Here is a 14,579-nt window from a genome sequence, read left to right as displayed (position 1 = left end):
TAGGGTTACCACCAAAGTCGATCTTATACTACCCCAAACACCTACAGCTCCTCACGTTGTATCTTCCGTTTCGCTGCCAAGCTGCTTGGCAAGATGGCATCAGGCACGCTAGTGGTTCGGCAACGTCCCATATAATGAATCATACTCATTTCGACCACGATATTAGGATCAATTGCGGTCTTTCTATTCTGGAAGATGCAAGTTTGCGGAATCCTTCAATTTGCCTGCATACAGGGTGCCTGGGAAGTTGCTACTAGCTGCTCAACGTGCTGGGATATCATTGGCTAGAACTGAAGCCCCTTGTTGTGATTATATCCGCGGTATCATGATCCAAGAAATCATTCATGGTCTTAGACTTCATACATACTTCGGGTGAGCATACTGTTCTAAATCATGATGCATAAGACATGTGACCTTCTGGTTTGCTATAGGCGGCCGAAAGCTGTCAGCAAATAGCCCACTACACTTGTCGAAACCGGAGCGAGCACAAGTGCTGGTACGTCTGCTCTTTTCGCCTCCCTTCAACAGCATATACCAATTTTTGATCATCTGTATCTAAGTAGTTATGCCAAATGTCCAAGTCCACATTCTGATCCAAAAGCATCAAGCTCGCACGGAGGTATGTGGTAGGGAACATGTAAGCTGTTTGTTACGTGGTTTGCGTGTGTCGAAAGTGCAACATCCTACCATGTGAATCCTCAATTGAGCCCATCAATGAAACTCCTTGTCTTCGCCAGGATTGGAAGCGGAACTGGTCCCAGCGGATGGATTACTATTGATCACTCCTCCCCATGAGTATGGCCATCATTGTGGACCGTTTGGAATCCGTTGCTGGTCTGTGTTGGTTAGATGAATGTCGCTATGAAACTTAGGCATTCATTGTCGAAACCAGTTGCCATATGGCTTGCTTAGGTATTCCTGACGAGCCGCAAGTCAGAGCTGTCCCCGCCAGCCACAACAGCTTCTCAGCCGCAAAACCTTAGAGGTGGCTGTGATCTTAGCACGCACGCTTCCTTCTGAACATATAAAGCGCTTACAATTGCCAATTGTGCCCTGAAAGTTCACGGTGATTAAGACGGAATACTGTTCAACAGCCATCTTCATCAACGTCACTCTACTTGCCGCTGAAACTCTTGGGGATGGACGAGGTTTGTGGCAAGAACTTGTAAGAATGTGAGGGAGAGTTCGCAACCTTATCGCGCCTTTATTTTCTTCGTGATAGCTTCGAGGCGGCCGATAACTGGACAATCTATTTCTTGGTCATCATCGGAAATCAGTCATGGAACAAGATCAGTAAAGTGGCCGGACTGAAACATCGGATCCCTCATCTTTCAGTCTCTTTCGCTCGAAACTGATTATCTGCGCCTATATGATGTAGAACCAAAAGCGCTGTGCTAAAATGGCATCTATGGTGTGCCGCGTTTTGAGGGGCCAAATGCGAAAACAGGAGCTACTTCTACTCAGCTCTCATGCGGCATGCTGGCAAGCATGCCAGGGATTTACATTTATGACCATACCAACATGAACCAGAAAAGTTCATCTAAATTGCTCGTCCCATTGTTGGGATAAACACGCAACACGAAGAGAAGTGTGGCCTCTCAGGTTGTACTCTAATTTATTCTGGAATAATAATACAACGAGGTTTCTGATACCCAATTGAACTTCCGTATCATTTCTATGATCACTCCGCAAATTCGTTGTCCAATGATAAGACCGTAGCCAGGGGGGGCTCCAGGCTAACTGGCGCACATGGTATTAGACACCAAAGTCCCTCTTTGTCCCCACCCCAGACATGCGTCATGGCTGCCACTTTTTAGGCAGCGAACAAGGCGCTTCGGGTCCCGACCGTCAGCTTGGTTCTAACCGTTTTGAGATGCCCATTCGAGGTGATAGCTTTCCTTCCGAAGTCCCCGCTTGATTCTCTGGCCACGGATCTTGCCAAGCTCGGGTATCGACCCTGTCCAGACGGCGCCAAACCTGAACAACGCAACCCAGACATCTGAATATCCCGATTTGAAGACGAGACTGCCACATCGCGCGATGCCCAATACCGGAAAACCAAGTCCTAATTGCCATCTCTGCCGGCAAAGGAGAGTGAAAGTAAGCCTTTGAATGTTGCTGCCGAGTCCCATGGGCATCCACATTTTCCATGCAGCTGACTCCAGATTGAAGTGTGATCTGGGCCGACCTCAATGTCAAAGATGCATCAAATATGGAGTTCGATGTCCGGGTTATCGAGATGAGCAAGATCTACGGTTTCAACACTCGCACTCAAACACGTTTGAGAAACGTAAAAGCAAGAACCAGCGGAATAACCCAGACCAGCCTATGAACGTGATCCAGGTGATCGCATTCACCCCGGAATCAACAGCTTCCCCTGCATCATCTCAGTGTTCGAATGTTCCATCGACGCCACCATTGCTGAGGCCCGTTCGTCAACATTGGACCGCTGAATCGATACCCCTTGTCCTCGACTGCTATTCTTCAATCAACTTTCTGCCCGGATTGTTCAAGGGGGTCCCAGACGATCATTGCTTAGTCCGCACAAGCCAAGTTTTTGCTCGCGCCTACGTCCTCAATCGCTACAGGCCCAACACCGACTATCGCGAGTTATCCTCTTGTCTGGGAAATGCGTTAGCATCAGTCTCAGTAGCCATCAATGACCCGAAGGCCCACACTTCAGATGCAACTATTGTTGCGGTGTGGTTTTTGGGTAACTACGAGGTAATCGTTAGGCGGTCCAGTTATTCGATGCTTGCTAACTTCCTGTAGCTGCTCATGGGAGGTCTCGAGAGGAGGTCTTTTTTAACCCCTGAAGAAAAGGCCATATCTTCTTCTCCCGGCTGGTACATCCACACTCACGGTCTGATGAGCCTCCTCCGTGCAAGAGGCGATGCACAACTATTCACAAGATCCGGTCGGCAAATCTTCTGGACCATGCATAACATCATTGTGGGTTTACTAGACGAATACTGGCGAAGGTACTTGCTGAAATGTGATAGCAAATCCGATGCACGACAATCAACGAGCCATGCCCACCAGAGTTTGATCATTGGTTCAAAATCATAGCGAAGACTTTGCAACCTGGCGAAGCTTTACTACTTGAAACCGGTCGTTACATTGCGGCGACATGCTCTCTTCTGTCCAAGATGATGCCCATTGCGCGTCTCGGCGATGCCCAACAGGCATGTGCTCAGTATGAAGAGCTGCTTGCTGAATGCGACAGGGCTGAACTCGCTATGTTGGAATGGATTCAATCAGCACCTCAATACCAATTTGAATCTGGGCCGGTATTTCATTACTTCTGGAGTTCTTGGAGAAGTGCTCGGATCAAGCTACATCACATGCTGATTCTCGTCACAAATATCGTCGAACACGCACCGGAGTGCCCTTTCCAGTGGGAGGCGCTGCGAGCCCGTCGTGAGCTGTGCCTGGAGATCATCGGAGCCACAGCTCAAGACATTGTGGATGGCATACCAAAGTCCCTTGGTGGAAGCATGTCAGACATGGACCCGCAGTCTCCTGCCGCTTACTTTGACGCGCTTCGACTAATTTGGCCGTTGAGCCAGGTCTACGTCATGCCGACCGTTCCAAGACACATGAGGAAAATTGCAAGGAATGCGCTATATCGCATAGGGAGAGAAAAAGGCATTCTGGTGGCTTTGCAGCCGCGACCTGGTGGCATACACTTTCCTCCTGAGGCAATGGCTGGCATTTGTGTAGATGACCTTGGAGACCGGGAACATCCGCCAAACGATCTGTCGGACAATGGGCCCCAAAGCCCTTGAAAGCGAACGGTATTGGGTCATCAACGCGCTGCTGTCATCCCACGGGCCGGACCAACAATAAGCTCGGGGCCGGACGAGGCACAGCTGCATATAACGATGATCTTCTTCCCATTGAACACAAGCATGGCCCAATCGCAATGTGCAAACAACAGTAGGGGTCCAGCTAAGCATTCGCGCGACACCCTGAGCTCGGGGATAGCGAAGCTTGTTTCTTCTTAGTGCCCTGCGTTTAGATAACAAGAGGATCGTTTAGATAGCAATGTCCACTGTCAGCACGGCAATTTTGTGCCGAGTCAGCCGACCATCCCCTTTTGGGCAAGCCATTCGACCTCATCAGCGCCCTAGGTGCCGACCTCCGATTGACGGTCGCTCAGCCACTGGCTCAGAGCGCTGAAGTCAGGCATTCTGCTCCTGCGAACGCCTTTTGCCAGGCGGGCTGCGGGGGCGGTGTCTAGTGTGCTGCAGTTGCGAATGCGATGAAACCGACAGAGTGCGTGGATGGCTTTCTTTGGCTACCTGCAAAGCCGTGAGATCTCCGCTTGCTGGAAAATAAATATTATGGCTCGAGTCTAACGACAAATTTGATGTCCAGTCAAGATATTCACACTTTTCAACATCAACACATACCAGAGGACACCATTTGAGGATCAGTCACCACAATGGAGTCCCTCATTCGCGTCAGAGCCCTCGGGAACAAAACGGACAATGACGTTTGCCCCATACAATCCCTCGACGAAAGTCAGTAATAATGGAAGCCAGAATGTAGTCAGGGATCATCAATGCTGACTTCAACACAGATGCGTCGCAGCCATTCATCGGAACCATGTCGTTCTACAAGTTCAACATGATCCTATCCGGAAGCTTTACGGCTGCCGCATGCCTCATTATTTTCGTCTTCATGTTTCTTCACGCGACGCATCTTAGCAAGAGTAACGAGCAGATCAAGTAAGCCTCATATCCTTCAAACTCTGCCAAATATGTGCTGACTACCCTTCAGAATCTTGCGCATCTCACTCATCATTCCATTTTGGTCGATATTCTCGTTTCTTTCAATATGCTTCCCGGCAGCACAAGTCTACCTGCACCCGTGGCTTGAGTTCGTTCAATCTATCTGCCTTGGCACCTTTTTCCTGTTGCTGTGCGAATTCGTCTCCCCGAGCGAGCAACACAGAGATGTGTTCTTCGCAGCTCTTACCATCAAGGACAAAAAGTCCGAAACTGGAACGCAAGATGGCTTGCAATGGTTCAGGGTGCGTCGATCAGATGATGGTTTGTGCATATTCTCTCAGGGCTAACATGCTTCCAGAGGATGTGGTTTTCCATCTTTCAGTATCCTGTTGTCTCCTTGTTGATCGCCATCCTGACGGCCATCACACAAGCCGCAGGTGTTTACTGCGAATTTGCTAGCAAGGCTCATTTCGCCAAGCTCTGGGTGAGTCTACACATGAAAGCCAGGAATCCATCACTTCGCTAACTCATCCATCAAAGCTTTCAATTATTGCCAGTGTATCGCTTACAATCGCAATCATGACGGTTATCCGTTTCTACATGCAGTTGAGAGGCCACCTAGCCCATCACCAGCCCTTGGCCAAGTTTTTGGCATTCAAGCTGGTTGTATCCCTGACGTTTCTCGAAAATGTAAGTCTAGGATCAATCCTCCGTATTTAAGTTTCCGTGTTAACCAGTCTGTAACAGATTATCTTTTGGATTCTCCGAGATGTCGGGGCGTTGAATCCCACGGCGATGCTGACCTGGGCTGATCTCAACATTGGCATTCCTTCCATGCTTATCTGCATTGAGATGTTCCCGTTGGCGATCTTCTTCCACTACGCCTACTCCCATCGTCCTTACATCATCGGTGGTGGTCACGCTCGCCGCCCTGTCGCTGGAGATCTGGAGGCATATGAACCTCAGAGCTATTCTGGCGGACCGGGAGGCTTGTGGGCACTCGTGGAGATGTGGAACCCCATGGAGATCGTGGAGGCTATCAAGTTTGGTTTGCACATGAAGGCAGAGGAGCGTAAGCAGAGAAATTCTCGCAAGGGGTTTCCTATGACAAGCTATCAGCCTGTTGATGAACAATACGGCAGATATTAAGGTTGAGAATTGGTTCGGAGATGGTATGTATGTAACATTATCATAGAATATTACGCAGCGTGTTTCATAAGCAAGTCTATCTACAAGGCTTCATGACCGACTAGAGCGCGTTTACCTTAGCGGCATGCTCATAAACGAGAGGTTGAGCCTCAGCATCGTCCAAGTAGATCGTGAAACCATCATTGTGGTTGCGACCGTAGGAGTAGTTGGAGTACCCATATTGCCAGTACATGTCAGGCATCTCTTCCTCGAGAGAGATAGCTTGCCACTTGCCAAGGACCTCAGTACGAGGCGTGTTGTCCACGACGCCAAGGTACTCCAGGCGCTTGTCGGCAGTCAACCAACCGTACTCCTCGTGAACCACAGGCTTGCCGACCTTGCGGCCAGAGGCGGCGTGATCGCGGATCCACTGCTCTGTCCATTCGACAGTCTTGCTCCACCAATCGGGGTACGAGTGGAAGGTACCAAAGTCAATGTTGGGCAGTGCGAGCTCGTGGTCGAAGTCGCTTCCATCAGCTCCATTGTAGGCCCAGTCATCGGACTCGATGTTGAAGCCGCCCTCGCCGCCCCAGGTGACAAGGTGGTGACTGTCAAGGCTCTTGACGTAAGCACTCATCTCCTCGATCCAAGCACCGAGACGTGCCGGGGTGCAGTCGTCACTTCGGGGAAGGTTACGGGTGCCATCAGCTCCACAGCGCGGCTCGTTGGCGAGCTCCCAAGCCATGATCGCGGGAGAGTCCTTGTAACGGGTGACCATTTCCTTCACGTAGCGCTTGAACGCGTCTTTGATCGCGGGTACGTGGTAGAACTGAAGCAATGTCTGGTTAGCTTTGCCATCCTGGTCGTAAGATAACGAAACACCTACGTCGTCGTGGTACTTGCCACCGAGATTAACGGTGTAGACATCCATGCCGCCATAGTCGGCCCAGTTGTTCGTAAGCGCGACGATCAACTTAATACCGACGTTCGTCGCGGCGTTGACAACCTTGTCGAAGGCGTCGATGTTAATCACCGAGGTGCCGTTGTCATACCATCTCTGAAAGACGATGTCGGTGTCCCCAGCGCCCTCGCCGCCGTATTGAGGTAGACCACCGGCATTGTAGGTGACGTTCTTGTCGTTGAAGCCCCAGGTCCGGAAAACTTTCAGACCGGCTTCCTTCGCGGCTGTCATGCCAGCTTCGACATCTGCTTGGTTCTGAGGGCCATTGTCAGCTTCTATCATCTTGATCGAGACCCATCGTATTTCCTTACGTTGTCGAAAGGAAAGTAGTAAGCATTGCTTCCCGCAAAATTAAAGTCCTCGCCATCCAGCTGGAACTTAGTACCCGAAGTCGTCACGTATCCTTTCCTGACGCATGGCGCGGCGGCAACTCCGCCGGCCAGCAGGCCAATTGAAAGGAGACCGGAGAGATTGGGCAGCATTGTTGACAATTGACGGATGCTTCAGCTGTCTCTACGTCTTCCAATCCAGGGCGATGAATCCATCCTAAACGAGGGCGGGGACTGCTCATATTTATTGCGATCGATGGAAGATCCCCTGCCCCAGACTTCTGGGCCGACACTTATCCAGATTGATCACGGAGACCGTTGGCCCGCGTGCCATGCGATCTTCTCCAAGGATTTGGAGATGCCAAGAGTGCGGGCAGGCCACTTTGCCTCTTTCATCACGGAGGGAGGTCGTCCGAAAGTTGGGGTTCGACCAATCATAAGAGCTGCTGGTCTTCGGAAAACATCAACAAACTTTGGCTGGCTCGATCGTACCTGATCTTTCTTCCCTTCTAACTTTTTTCTTCGCAGTTTGCCGCCTGGAGGCGCACCTTGTTGACTGCCGTATGACTCTCACGGGGAAATATTCGAGGGCCAGGATGGCTCACAGAGAAACCTCTATGGCCACCTATGGGGGTATAATCCATCTCTTCTCAAAATATTCAACGAGTTCGAAGACATCGCCAAAGCATTCGAAAACAACGAGATGACCGACGACCAGTATCGCGAAGTAAACCGGTTGAACCATCCAAAGCAAGACAGCCTGTTGGCGGAACTCAAGGCAGCACTGTAGCTCGATGGAGCAGTAGTTGATGAGGGTGGTTAGACATGTAGGGGGTGGTTGGAGTAAGGGGGACCTCTCATGTATCCCTGGTCATACAAAAATTCACAAAAGAATTCTTCACAAAATGCGATCGTACCTGATCCGTTGTTGTATCCGCTGTTGGCCAACCTCGCGTTCTGGCAATCATCAATATCGAATGTTGAGGATGTGCCCGGACTGCCTTGAGGCCAAGATGGCGGAGTACAGCTAGTCTTCACGAGGGTCGATGACTATCGAACCAGGCGTCAGCTTCTGATTTGTTCCAGGGCATCCAAGCTCTGAATTGATGTCCCGGCCAACGTTGACGTCGTCTGATGTTGCATGACCATTTCGTCTTGAGTCCAATCTACCCGACGGCTCAAACGCATGTTCATCCGAAGGCCAAGCATGGGCTCCGCACACTCGTCCAAGCTCTCCAATTTTCACCTCGTCACTGCTGGCGTGAATCCCAGTCCCTTCGCGTCGTGGGACATTTTTAGCGAGCCATTCATAGACCAGTCTGGCAAAAGAGTGGGACCAACAGCACCACGCCGTGAACATAAACCCCAGTTGATCATGGGGTCCTTGCATGGAGATGGCGCGGGGTAGCTGTGTCTTGCGGCCCAGGTTGTCAATGACCCGAACCCGAGCATCCGGCGGGGTGGTTATCGACGGGATTGAAGTTGTTATGCTGCAATGATGATTTGGCAGACAACATCCCGGGTTTTCGGCCGTTATGTGCCGATCTAATCATATATTGTCACTGTGCAGCAAACGATGTGGTATGAAGGCCCTATTGACGTGTTGGACTCCACTCAGAGGGAAGACTGCGATTATGTTATCACGCAAGTCTCTGTCGATGACGGTAGGAGGAACAGTTCAATGTAACGAAAACGAGCACCGGCCAACATCAGTCGGTCGAGACTAAACGAATGTTGAAAGAAGAAAAGATGTCATAATTGGGAACTAGAGCTAACTAACGGGATGGAAGGAAATGGTTGTATCATCAGCAGCCCGCGCTGGCATTTGAAGATGAGATTTATGGAAACATGATGGAATTAAAGCAGAAAGTTGAGAGCCCACTACCTAAAGCAGGAAAGAGCAACCCAAGAGTTAGGTGAACACAACAGAAGCAGCACTACTTAGTAGGTTCCTACATACCTACCTATATCTTACTGCACCCTGCGTTATGTTCTACAATAAATCTGTACAAAAGAATAAGTTGCGGAGTACACGCATGATGCTAATGCAAGAGCACTCAAGATCAAAAATTGAAGCGTCTGCAACGCTTCAGCTTGCTGCCTCGAGAGAGAATCGAACTCTCGATCTCCTCATTACTAGTGAGGCGCTTTACCACTGAGCCATCAAGGCGGATTGACGACGGCATCGTGAATGGGGCTTATGGACGCATGCAGTGGATGCGGATGGGGCCAGATGGGGCTGTGGTTGTTGTATCGTGGGTCTGGTCAATTGAATGGAGGCCAAAGGCGTCAAGTGAATAGTCGCTAACCTGGTATCTTGGTTGCGAGGCCTGGCACATTAAATCCCATGAAAATGTGCCAATAGTGAAGGTCCCGAGTAGAGGAATAATCACAACGCTGAGGTCAACACCACTCTTCATGCGGCATGTTGGAATAACGGCGGAGCTCCTCAATCACCCGGAGTCGTGGAGTGGTCATCTAGGCTTCAGATGGAGTTTGACCATACACACTTAATGGCTCAAGTTGCCTGATTGGAGACCGTGTTTTTGGTCTCGTCAGAGATCCCTATACTGAAGCCGTGAAACGATGACTATGAGGCCCGGGTGAGCTGCCGTTGACTTGAAGGTCACTGAAGTTTCATTGGTCTTTTCGAATTGTTCTGCTGGTACCGATTCGGGCCTCCTCTTTATGGTTGTGCACTATCTGTCTACTTTGCATAAGGTAAGCAACCTAATGGTAGCTAAACGGCCGGCACAGCTACATGTTGATATGACCTTAGCCGTAACTCTTACTCGAGGTTCCGCATACTCGGGGAGACGGCTGGGGATGAGCAAGGCGCTTCTTATCATCAATGTCCATTATCTTTAAGATGTTTGGCAATGTGATAAGAGAAAGCTGTGCTCGGACCGTTACAATCCGTGCCGCGATCCGGATGCGACTGCTCTTCACATCTTGTATTCGTTAGGCAGTTGATGAATCATGCCATCGCTAAAGTAGACTGGTCCGACATATAGTGGTGTGAAAAAATACTCGGTAATGTTGAGGAAGTTTCGGGCCCATCGACTAGAGGGTTTCACAGTAGGAAGATAAGGAGTAATAAGCGACGGGTTTTCATGGCTAACAAATCGTTGAAAAAAAACGCCCTGTGTTTGTCAAAGTAAGCGCTGTCGCTTTTCCTACCGGTGCTATTGAATGTTCTAGGAATAAGCTCAGTTGGTCTCTGCGAACATTCATTTCCATGTTGGTATGATGAGGAGCACCATCTGGAAGGCCGAATACTGTGAAAGAAGAGCCGGAATGTTCTGGATATTTGTTAGTCCATAAAGTCGAAACGGAACCAAACCCAGAATTCCCGCATTGGGAGTAGCAACCACGGGCTTCTCCCTCCGTGATCCTTACCAACAGCCGAAATCCACCAATTACCGAGACTATCTCACTGCCGCTTACCACCATGTCATTAAACATGGAGAAATCCTGGGGTTGATACGTTGCACCTGCTATAAGTTGGGTCTTGATGGCTGTCGTATGTGACCACGAGGTTATGGCTTCATTTACGTCCAGGCACCTTACTCGTCGAATTTCATCAGCAGCTGCCGCGTTCATCTTGCCAAGCCTCTTTGACAATGTGACTTCATTAAAAGTCAGTTGATGTAGCCATGGCAATCATATGAGAGGGAGGGACGAGCGAGGCATATAAAGTGGTCAACCAGGACTGGTCGTCACCTGGTTCCGACCTGACCGTGGTTCCCTGTGTGCAATTTGTGTCCCGAAAACCAAGCTTTGATCGTCATGAAGGCCGTCATCCTATCCCTGCTGGCGATTGCCGCTAAACAAGCAGCTTCTCATGCAACCTTTCAGGCTCTTTGGGTTGATGGAGTCGATGTAATATCTCTAAGGTTGTTCGAAGTGTTAAACGTGGTGCTGACTTGAAATAGTATGGTGGCCAGTGTGCCAGACTTCCCCTCTCAAACTCCCCGGTCACAGACGTTTCCTCCACCGATGTTCGATGCAATGCCAACAGCGGGCCAGTGGCCAAGAAATGCGTCGTGAAGGCCGGCTCTTCTGTCACGGTTGAGATGCACCAGGTAAGCATGTTCAGTTATGACCGTGCAACCCGCATTGGTTTCTGATCGGGGATTCGTAGCAACCAAATGATCGGTCATGTACTTCAGAAGCCATCGGTGGCGCTCACTACGGACCAGTCATGGCATACATGACCAAGGTTTCCGACTCTTCTTCGGCCGACGGATCTACCGGATGGTTCAAGGTCTATCAAGATGGATGGGCCGCCGCGGCTGGCAGTGCCAATGGCGATGGGGACTATTGGGGATCGAAAGACATGAACACTTGCTGCGGCAAAGTTCAAGTCAAGATCCCCTCGGATATCCCAGCTGGGGACTACTTGCTTCGGGCCGAGGCGATTGCCCTTCACGCAGCAGGCTCCAGCGGTGGTGCTCAGCTGTACATGACATGCTTCCAGCTGACTGTCACCGGCGGCGGGAGTGCCTCGCCTGGAACGGTTTCATTCCCTGGAGCATACAAGGCTTCTGACGCTGGTCTGCTCATTGACATTCACAGAGCCCTGACTACCTATGTCGTGCCGGGGCCTACAGTCTACGCTGGCGGTTCGACCAAGAGTGCCGGATCTGGTTGCGTCGGGTGTGAATCGACTTGCACCGCTGGCTCCGGGCCTACCGGAACGGCCTCCAGCGTTCCCCAGCCGAGCACGACTGGCGGTCTTCCGGGATGCACTGTTGCCAAGTACGGCCAGTGTGGCGGTACGGGATGGACTGGTTGCACTACCTGCGCTGTGAGTGGTTAAGCCGTCTTGTGTCGAACTTGTATCTCACTGATCAATCTTTAGTCTGGATCAACTTGTCAAGCCGTATCAGCACCTTACTATTACCAGTGCGCGTAAGTCTCAAGGATCCTGCTAGGTAAATGGCGGCAGAGACTGGACAGACGAAAGGATGAATAGGATTTCGATTCGGTCTGGTCGATGAAGGTCTTGACAAGCGCCAATTGCTGAGCATTGGATGCCGACATATCGTCAATCTTGCCTTCAAAAACCATCTAAGATTCTTGCTCTCTTTGAATCGAGAGTCGTATTATATAAAAGCATTTGCTAGTTGACATCGCGACAGCCTTGCGTGCCTTGCATGTATGAATTGCGTCAGGGCGCTTCTATCTTCAAGCTGTTTCAATGACATCCCCAGAACTAAGTGTTGACGCCGCCTTCATTTCGAGAAGATGATCAGCCATGGCCCACCTCCCAGATGGTCCGGAAGAAATAATCTTCAGTTGGTAGGCGAGCCATGCACCGATATCTTTATCCGTCTTCCCCACAACCTCATACGCCATTCTCATTGGAAACAAGATGGATGAGCTGGAAACATCCCGCAGTCGTTCAAGGTGAAAATCAACGCTGCGACAGATGGCGATGGCGGATGAATACATTCGCTTGATCAGTAGTCCAGATTGTTCCAGATCTTGCAGGAGCAGGTTGAGCCCTTGTATGAACATCATTACCAAGATGAGAGCGCCGTTGAACGTAGTCGAGATGCTAGCATCATAAAGAGAGTGATACTGCAGGACCGTCGCCCAGATAGGCTTTCTTGCTCCATATTGGTCTGCATGCGTGGGCGTTGTCTTCGGTGAAGCCACCTCAGTCCAGCGCGAGAGGGCGGTGGAGGCCCAGCATTTTTCCCACGCCTCCAAATCTTGCAGAACCGATCGTGCCTGTGATCGAAGGGAGATCAATGACGCAAGGTCCGCAGCACCCATTTGGCCAACAAGCATTTCGTCTCGCTTAACAAAGATTTCAGGACAGTCGGCAACAATGTCGATAAGCAGCTGTAACGGGTCCTTGCGTTCAGGATGCTGTAGCCAGGGTATGCTCTTCCATTCAGGTCGAGATAAAATGGTTCCAGTATGAGTAATCAGAGCAGCGAAAATGATGGAAGACCGGGCCCGCTCCAGAATAATGACACAGGGTAGTTCCTGCATGGACTCAGGTCCCCTGACTTTCAGCAGCTGCTCAAAGCCGCGAGCATGGCCGATCCATCCGTCTTCTCGATCGCCCACTAGGAGCTTTGAAAGTTGTGAGCATGACGGCTTATGGTTTTAGTCAGCCTGAGGTTTCCAGGAGAAAGCTTACCTCGAACAGGGCCATTACGATGACTGCTTCCAATACGTCAAAGGATCGAGAGCCCTTAGGGTCGCCAAGAGCATTGTTGAGAGCCTTTAAGGCAGTGCCGTATTTCCGCAATCCTCGCTGCACAACTGGCTTTTGCCTATTATCGAGGCCAAACATTGTGGTGGCCAAGGCGACGAAGCATTTGCCGGTGATAGTCCTGTCGGTACCTGGTTTGACCACGATATCCTCACTTTCCCGAAGCAAATGCTTATGTGTATACGTCACGAAGATATCGTCCATAGCTGTCGGCATCAAAGAAGGTTCCAAGAAACGGAGTGGAATCATGTAAGCGGCGCTGATCGCCGTTGTCATGACCGCAGGTTGCTCCGGTGATGCGATGGTCGACCGTCCTGAAGATGGTGGCGATGGCAACGAGCTTTTGACGGGCGCAGAATCCGGGCAGTTGCTGCCGCTGTATTGGATAAAGCTGAATCCGCGGATTCCTCCGCATTTTAGCTTGGCTTTGAAGCATCTGTTGCATTCGGGAGTCGTGAGGTCTTGAATACTCGTCAGACGGGATCATGCATTGGGCTCCTCGTAGACGTCGATGCAAGCCGACTTACCGCATTTGACGCGCCGGCGGCGACAGTTGTCGCAGGCCTTTGATCTTCCGCCAACCCCAACCATTTTGGGCCTGATATGATGGCAGCTCGGTAGTTAGACAATGGCTTCCAGTTTACGAATCAACATCAGAGAGCGGTATATTCGATAGAAGCGGAGATGCATCGTCGTTGACATTGTCGCGACGCGCCAAACTAAGACTGGGTCTGTGACGAGAGTGGCTGGAAACAGCTCCATACCATTGGGTTCTCCCTGAGACCGGATCCGTCGACAAGCTAGCACCATCTCAGTTAGCATTCTCTGCTGCCTAAACCAGAGACCTGGAAGGGATAGAGACGATCACTTGCGCATAGGTCTAGCAAAAGAAGGAGAAAACAGGAGGTGGGAGCTGATTGTGTTTTACTTCATTGCCTCAAGCACACTTCAACCATGATCGTTTCTGAATTCCTCATAGATTCTCAAATGTTGTTGCAGTGCTTGCCCCTCAACTGTAGGCTGCACTGCTCCAGAACCTTTGGAAGGAAGCCGCCCGCACTAAGTTTAGTGGGCGCGTAGTACGTGGACAACGGAATGCGTCCTCGAAATATGAGCCTAATGCGGTAATGCCGTTAGGGTCAGCTGGGAATAACTAGGATTTACTCAGCGATCACTTAGCGTCCAGAAATGGC

At 50.5% G+C, this 14,579-nt stretch overlaps 5 protein-coding genes across 5 annotated transcripts; 3 read left to right on the top strand and 2 right to left on the bottom strand.

The window, feature by feature from the left end:
* Positions 1 to 2,212: 2,212 nt before the first annotated feature.
* Positions 2,213 to 3,788, top strand: CGCS363_v009972 (uncharacterized protein; the record flags this gene model as incomplete). Its single annotated transcript, XM_036641821.1, has 4 exons — positions 2,213 to 2,290; positions 2,344 to 2,724; positions 2,773 to 2,952; positions 3,003 to 3,788. 4 exons carry the CDS (start codon positions 2,213 to 2,215, stop codon positions 3,786 to 3,788), a joined length of 1,425 nt encoding a protein of 474 aa, XP_036493696.1.
* Positions 3,789 to 4,447: 659 nt separating this feature from the next.
* CGCS363_v009971 (Transmembrane protein) lies at positions 4,448 to 5,885 on the top strand (the record flags this gene model as incomplete). Its single annotated transcript, XM_036641820.1, has 6 exons — positions 4,448 to 4,526; positions 4,586 to 4,733; positions 4,786 to 5,038; positions 5,095 to 5,220; positions 5,277 to 5,426; positions 5,484 to 5,885. The coding sequence occupies 6 exons, from the start codon at positions 4,448 to 4,450 to the stop codon at positions 5,883 to 5,885; spliced, it is 1,158 nt and encodes a 385-aa protein (XP_036492766.1).
* A 100-nt stretch (positions 5,886 to 5,985) lies between these two features.
* Positions 5,986 to 7,307, bottom strand: manC (putative mannan endo-1,4-beta-mannosidase C; the record flags this gene model as incomplete). Its single annotated transcript, XM_036641819.1, has 3 exons — positions 5,986 to 6,693; positions 6,751 to 7,080; positions 7,137 to 7,307. 3 exons carry the CDS (start codon positions 7,305 to 7,307, stop codon positions 5,986 to 5,988), a joined length of 1,209 nt encoding a protein of 402 aa, XP_036492767.1.
* A 3,636-nt stretch (positions 7,308 to 10,943) lies between these two features.
* On the top strand, positions 10,944 to 12,072 carry eglD-16 (putative endo-beta-1,4-glucanase D; the record flags this gene model as incomplete). The annotated part of the gene is made up of 4 exons (XM_036641818.1): positions 10,944 to 11,036; positions 11,090 to 11,239; positions 11,299 to 11,964; positions 12,019 to 12,072. The coding sequence occupies 4 exons, from the start codon at positions 10,944 to 10,946 to the stop codon at positions 12,070 to 12,072; spliced, it is 963 nt and encodes a 320-aa protein (XP_036492889.1).
* Positions 12,073 to 12,344: 272 nt separating this feature from the next.
* Positions 12,345 to 13,977, bottom strand: CGCS363_v009968 (Uncharacterized protein; the record flags this gene model as incomplete). The annotated part of the gene is made up of 3 exons (XM_036641817.1): positions 12,345 to 13,244; positions 13,312 to 13,847; positions 13,914 to 13,977. The coding sequence occupies 3 exons, from the start codon at positions 13,975 to 13,977 to the stop codon at positions 12,345 to 12,347; spliced, it is 1,500 nt and encodes a 499-aa protein (XP_036492888.1).
* Positions 13,978 to 14,579: the final 602 nt, after the last annotated feature.

The sequence above is a fragment of the Colletotrichum siamense genome (assembly GCF_013390195.1).
Source record: "Colletotrichum siamense strain Cg363 chromosome Unknown KSG_Cg363_contig06, whole genome shotgun sequence".
Classification (NCBI taxonomy): Eukaryota; Fungi; Ascomycota; class Sordariomycetes; order Glomerellales; family Glomerellaceae; genus Colletotrichum; species Colletotrichum siamense.
This window is presented reverse-complemented; position numbering and strand designations above follow the sequence as displayed.